Source organism: Falco rusticolus, chromosome 2, assembly GCF_015220075.1.
Source record: "Falco rusticolus isolate bFalRus1 chromosome 2, bFalRus1.pri, whole genome shotgun sequence".
Taxonomy (NCBI): domain Eukaryota; kingdom Metazoa; phylum Chordata; class Aves; order Falconiformes; family Falconidae; genus Falco; species Falco rusticolus.
In genome coordinates, this window is record NC_051188.1 from 64923165 (window position 1) to 64929528 (window position 6364).

Genomic DNA, 6364 nt, shown 5'->3' on the forward strand with positions numbered 1-6364 from the left:
TGGTAATAATCTCCATGTCGGGCAACAGTTCAAATGGACTTCAGACTGCCTGTCTGTGCCAGAACTGAAAAGGTATCTCCACCAGGAGTGATGAGAGCACTGGGCCTCCCCCTGAAATCTTCAATTCCAGATGTGGCAGAGCTTTGGCCCTCTTGCCAAACAAGACATTGTTATAGGCTGTAGTATTCTAGTTGTTTTCATGTATGTTTCTGAGACAAGCCTAAAGGTGAATGAGCAACATGCATATGATACACAGTAAAAAAAAGAAACTACTTGTCCCTCCATGTGCATGTGTACACACATTTGGATTTCTTTTTTTGGTGAGGTGTTCATCGCTCTTATTCTGCTATCTCTCCCCTTATTCTGATAGTCTTTTGCATTTATGCTTCAGTAGTTGGAAGGAATTTAAGAAATAAAACAGGGTGTGTACATGCTGACTGGGTATATTACCTGCATAAAAATATCTGATGTACTTGATGTATGTTTCCGTTCAGAAGGGAATGTGCATATGAGCAAATCATTGTGAAGTTACTGTAAGTAACTTCTCTTGTGCACTCAAGAAGAGAAATGACGTAGTTTTCTGTAGTTCTCCAGATCTGTGGTGCGCTATAGGGCAGGAAGGATTAATGAAAACTTGTCTTGCATTAAAGTAAGAAGTTACAGCATTGATTTACATGCCTCATGCTTTAGAAAACTAAACTGTCTTGGCCTTCACTAGAAATAATAGGGTTGGGGAACTGGAGCTATTATGGATTTATGAGGAACACCACCCCTGTTTTGGTTCCTCTTTTTAAGAGCTTTTATGAAAGAGCAATAAGCTTCCAAAGATACAGTTATGTTTGCCAGCACAAGTTCTTCATACCCTAGGAGGAAAAAATGGACTTAGTCAGTTGAGTAACATTCTTTCTGAGTGACTCCAGGACTAATTATTTGGAGACATTCAAAACCCACCTGGATGTGACTCTGTGCAACTTTCTCTGGGAGAACCTGCTGTAGCAGGGGGTTGGACTAGATGATCTCCAGAGGTGCTTTCCAACCCTGATATTTCCATGATTCTGTGTGAATTCTTCAGCAAGTATTTCTTTTTCTTATGTTTAATGTTAGTGGGATTTAGTTTTAAATTTCTGTGTTCTTTATGGTTCTTGTTATCTTGCCTCATACAACTAACAAAGTAAAATGACAGAAGAATTGGGGGGATGGGGGGGGAAGAGACACCTCACCCCTGAAAAAAAACCCAACAACATCATAGCAATGGGGTTTTATATAATTCCTCAATTCTTAGACCATGCTCAGGGGTTTATGACTTGACCCAATTCCAGTCTAAGTGACTTTCCCGGTTCATGTGACTTTCAGCGTTTGCAAGTGAGGGTCATGGGATCAAAACAGTTACACTTTCTGTTGTGGCTGCAGCCTATACAAATACTGAATATCACGTTCGTCCCATAGTGATAGTCCATTACCATCTCATACAAAAATGTTAAATGGCTAGCAAAGTGCATTATAGTCGCTGTGCAGAACAAAGGAATTATTTTCCTGCAGTATTTTTATAGCTTTCATTAGATGTGTGTTTCAGATTTGGATTGTTGACTGGTGTGGAAAAGAGAAAACTTCATAAACAGAAGTGCTCGTGCATCAGTCATACACAATTTAACTCAACTGAGAATATTGTTTGTGTTAAACCACTCCAAAGGAAAAATGGTTGGATAGCGCAGGAAGTGCTTTAGTGATCGAGTAGGTAGTGTTGGTAGGTATGTCAGGGCTTTTTGTTTGTTTGTTTCTGAGAAGAGAGTCTTAATTAAATCTGTTATTAATTCAGAAAATGATCAAATTATGGTGTTGTCCTTAAACTTTGAAATATTGTTTTCTTTCCTCTTAGGACTTCATGTTTTTCCCACATTTGTAATCTATGAACTCACGGTCTTACTATTCCTTACATTGTCTGTGGTCATAATGAAGGTATTTTCTTTTTCTCTTTTTTATCTTTTAATAATCTAAATAATCTTTGTGCTGCATGCCCTAATGAAAATTCTGTGCGAGATCTGAACATCTGATGTAACAGAGAATGTTACTTCTTTATGCAAATCCGTATTTGGAGGAATCTTACTGATTAGAATACGTTTTGATACAACATTCTTAGGGTATTAAAAAAATGAAAGATTTTATTTGAAATTTAAAGTAAGCTACACAGAGAAACATCTACCTATCTAGCTTGAGATTTGTGACAAAATTATCAAGTGTTTTTATTATAGTCAACAAGATACTGCTTTTTACTGTGCAATGTACATTTGTCTCTTTTGGCATTAATACAGAAGATGCATTTATAAGTGTACTAGTTTATGTCCAGAATTACTGCATTAGATGCTATGTATCTTACAAAGATTGTACTGCTTTCTTTATTACACTTCTGTTATTTAAAAACCAAACAAACAAAACAAGCCCACAACAACCCCAAAAAACAACGTTTTTAAAGTTTGTCTTGGCAGTGCTTGTCCTTTCTCTGATTCTTCCAAAGACCAGCCAGTATATCAAGTGGATTGTCTCAGCAGGACTGGCACAAGTCAGTGAATTCTCTTTTGTTCTGGGAAGTAGAGCACGCAGAGCAGGGATCATATCTCGGGAGGTAAGCTGTTCTATAGTTATTAACTTTGCTTTTTGCACCTGAATATTTTACTGGGATTTTGTATTACAGTGTATCTGAAATACCAATACATTCCAATTTTGTGGCATCCTTCAACTGTTAGCATACAAATGGAGACATTTATGTCCCTGACAAGTGTTCTTGGCTCTGTTTTTTACTTGTTTCATACTGTAGTTTAATATTTTAAATAGCAGGGTTTAGTTTTAAATAGCTTAGTTATAAATGCTTTACCTTAACTGCTCTCACTTATAATTTCTTTATTAACTGAGCAGTGAGCTGTAGATAGCACCCACGTCACTAAGACTGAGAAGCTTTTGCTTTTAAAATCTTGATACCGCTATAGAAAGAGGTAACTGAAAGTATAGGGTTTGACTAAGGAAATATTATTAAATAAGAACTACAGAGCAGATATGGTGAAGTGGAAATTGCCTTAACACTTAAACAAGTAAACTTGTAATCTTTACCTGCAAAGCTTGTTTATTTAAAATCCTCTGCAGAAGAAACAACAAGCTTTTTCACTAGTCATGAAAAAATCCCCATGGAGGGAAGTCTTAAACTAAGTTTTATATTGAAGCTGTGAGAACATTATTTTTTTCAAGATGAAGTCTGCTTTGTGAAATTAAGTAAATTATGGCTGTAGAGATACAACAACTGACCTCACTTTGTAGTGCTAGCTGTTTTCTCCTCTGTGTCTCTGCTCACAAAAATACTCTGCTGGCGCTCTGAGCTGTTCATTGTTTGAGCAAGTGGGCTATATAATGCTGGAACAAATTCCAAATAAAGCACATGTGAAAAACTTACCCACATGTGAACAGCATTGTGTATAGGTGACTCATTTTCATGTTTGCTCCTGCATATAATTAGGAGTTATAAACTGTGTTTGTATAGAGTTTCAAGATACCCATACGTGATCACAGAACCAGTTTAGGGGCCCACCCACTGCACTTGGAGGCCTTTAGGCTTCCATTTTTTTCCTGTGGCAGCTCTCACGTGATAATCTACTGTAGAGGTTTATGTAGCTCTGAAATTTCCAAAAGTCATTCTTCTGTTTGAGACCTCAAAACTACTTCCTGCTGCTCTTTTATAAGATTAATTCAGACGATGTAATTAAGATCATTTTCAGAAGATGTGCAGTATGACTTAAAGGGATTTTATTTGGGTTTTTTTTTTAGTGGCAAACTGTTGTTTTATACAGTGAATGTTGCCATTATATCATTAAACTAGAGTAGTTTTGGGTGGGTTTTGTTGTTGTGGTGTTTTGTGGTTGGGTTTTTTTTTGTAATAAAGAGGCGTTTGGCTTTTGACCTTTTAGCAAACATTAAGCTTTCAAAATTACTATAGGTGTAAATAATTGTTTTTCTATAAGCTCATAATGTTGCTTTTGTGATTGTATCTTCAGGTAAACAAATCACTAGATGATTTGAGCATGCACTTGTTTGCTTTTGTAACAATAAGCATAGTTGTTAGGCAGACAGGTGAAGTCTTTTGACGACACCATCTAGAAGAGTCTGATCTCCTCAAACTTCTAATTGGTTCTTAGTTTACCATGTAACTAAGAGGGGTAATGACTTTTATTTGCAATTTTCAGGTGTATCTTCTTATTCTGAGTGTGACTACTCTAAGCCTTTTACTTGCCCCTGCCCTGTGGAGAGCTGCGATTGTGAAATGTGTTCCGAGACCTGAAAGACGCTCAAGTACTTGATTAAGATTTGCACGTATACAAGAATACATCTTGCAAGGAATATCTTGATTTCTCATTGTATTTCTATGCACTTAGAAAACTAGAGGTTTTGGATAGTCAGTCTCCTTAATGTGCACTTGGTCATAAGCCTTATACTGACCTTAAAACAAACAAAATTTAACATTTTAAAAAATTATATAATTTGAATTGCATAGTTTTTACAAAATTTACTTTCTGACAGATTGGAATCTGCCAGAATATTTGTTCCTGACCCAATCAATTATTCAGAGCATAAATTATTTTTTTAAAAATACAGCATCATGCAAACTGTGTTTATTTTTTGCCTGAATGTGCCTTTTGATTTTCATCCTGTTTCTGCTGGTTCATCACCAGATTTTGTTTAAAGAGAAAAAAAATAATATTATGGTGCCTATGGTATCTTCTTTCACTAAATGACTTGAGTCATTTTTCACATTTAGGAGCTTAATATACTAGTATAAAAATTAATTACAAAACACATTTCTAATGGTGAGTAAGAGTGTAGTCCTCTACGCAAAGAAAAAGGTTAAACTGTTTAGCATCAAAGTGTTGTAAGCAGTGAAATACATATTCCAAATGATGCAGCCAAAATTGTATGGTATTTTATTCCAAATTGCAGCATATAATGCATTTTCCTGTTGTGGTAACTTCTATTTGTGTTAGTTCTTGTATTTATTTACATATTTGACTAAAAGTTGACACAAAGAAAGGGCATAACTTAAGTTATATTTGAATACTGACAGTTGTCACCCATTCTTGTTGCTAACTGCTGTTACAGTAATTGTTTACAGGTTTTTTTCTTTGTTTTAAATAAATTTAGTAAAATTGGGAAGTCTAATTTCAAGCAGATGTGAAAAACATCAGTCTGTAACTTTGGAGGTTGGATGTTATATGACACTGTGCTAGCCTTGAAATTATTTTAAGTAAATTAATTTGCACAAAACTGGAAATGACAGACTGGATGTGTATTTGGAACTCCACGTCTTTAGATATTGCATTTACATTGAATAAATTGTTAGTCTCTTTAAAATATCATGACGTTCTAAAAAACAGTGTTTTGAATGTGATCTTTATAAGTGCTCTGTTCTTTAAAACATTGTAAGTAGCTGAATAAGCCTTGTAAAAGCCCATGCTTTAACTGTCATAAAGACAAGGTACTCACAGGCTATAGTCTACTCTGACAAACGGGTTAAAAATCATCTTGAGGTTTATCTGCTAAAAACAATGCTATTGAAGATATAGTAACACTTTAGGTCAGTATTATACTATCATCTGAAATAACTTTGATGCATTTTTCTAACCATTTTGAGTGTATGTTATGTAGGTTTAAATTGTCAATTAAAATGAAAGCGGTCCTCCAAGTAGCAAACCAAAGCTTTGGATGGATGTGTGCTTTATACCTCTTTCCTCTACTGTAGAACCCTCAGTTTCCTCCTGTGTTTTCTCTTGACATCTACTGGGCTTGTCAAAATGAAGCTTGGACTAGCCTGGAGCGTATACATACTGTTAGGACAGGGTACACTTTATCATAGTGGAGTTCTTGTTACTGGATTCAGAGCTTTCTCTCTGGGCACTAATGCTTCATAAAGGTTGCAAGAATGTAGGGCAATTCCACCTCTCCTTGAATTGTTCCAAAAGTTGTCAAGGAACAGTGACAAATGCAAAGGAAAAAGCTGCCCTATAAACAGGGTTTTTTTTAATAAAATGAATCTGTAACACAAAAGACACTTGAAACTGATTTGTCAGTGTATTTCAATATTTTGTTTTCAAAATACAGAAGTAATTAAAAAATTTTATAGTACTGTTTAATAGTCTACTAGCTTAGACCTTTTTATTCTTTTTCAGGTGCCTCACTAAAATAATTTGTTTTTTAACTGTAGTAGGGAAAGAAATGCTTACTCTATCCACTGACTTAGCTTATAGTTTCTGCTTGAAATACAAGCTTCTCTCCTGTATGCCTCATTTTGGTTTTGAAAGATGTTTATTTCACATGTACTCTACCACCT

General features: G+C 35.3%; 1 protein-coding gene across 2 annotated transcripts in view; it reads left to right on the forward strand.

Moving 5' to 3' along the window:
- The window catches only part of TMCO3 (transmembrane and coiled-coil domains 3), a 35819-nt gene extending 30087 nt beyond the window's left edge, over positions 1–5732 (forward strand). For both annotated transcript variants that reach the window (XM_037375808.1, XM_037375809.1), the window contains 3 exons: positions 1877–1956; positions 2471–2620; positions 4227–5732. In XM_037375808.1, coding sequence (XP_037231705.1) covers positions 1877–1956; positions 2471–2620; positions 4227–4340 — 344 coding nt within the window. In that variant the 3' untranslated portion in view covers positions 4341–5732. The remainder of the gene's footprint in view (positions 1–1876; positions 1957–2470; positions 2621–4226) is intronic.
- The last annotated feature ends 632 nt before the right edge of the window (positions 5733–6364 follow it).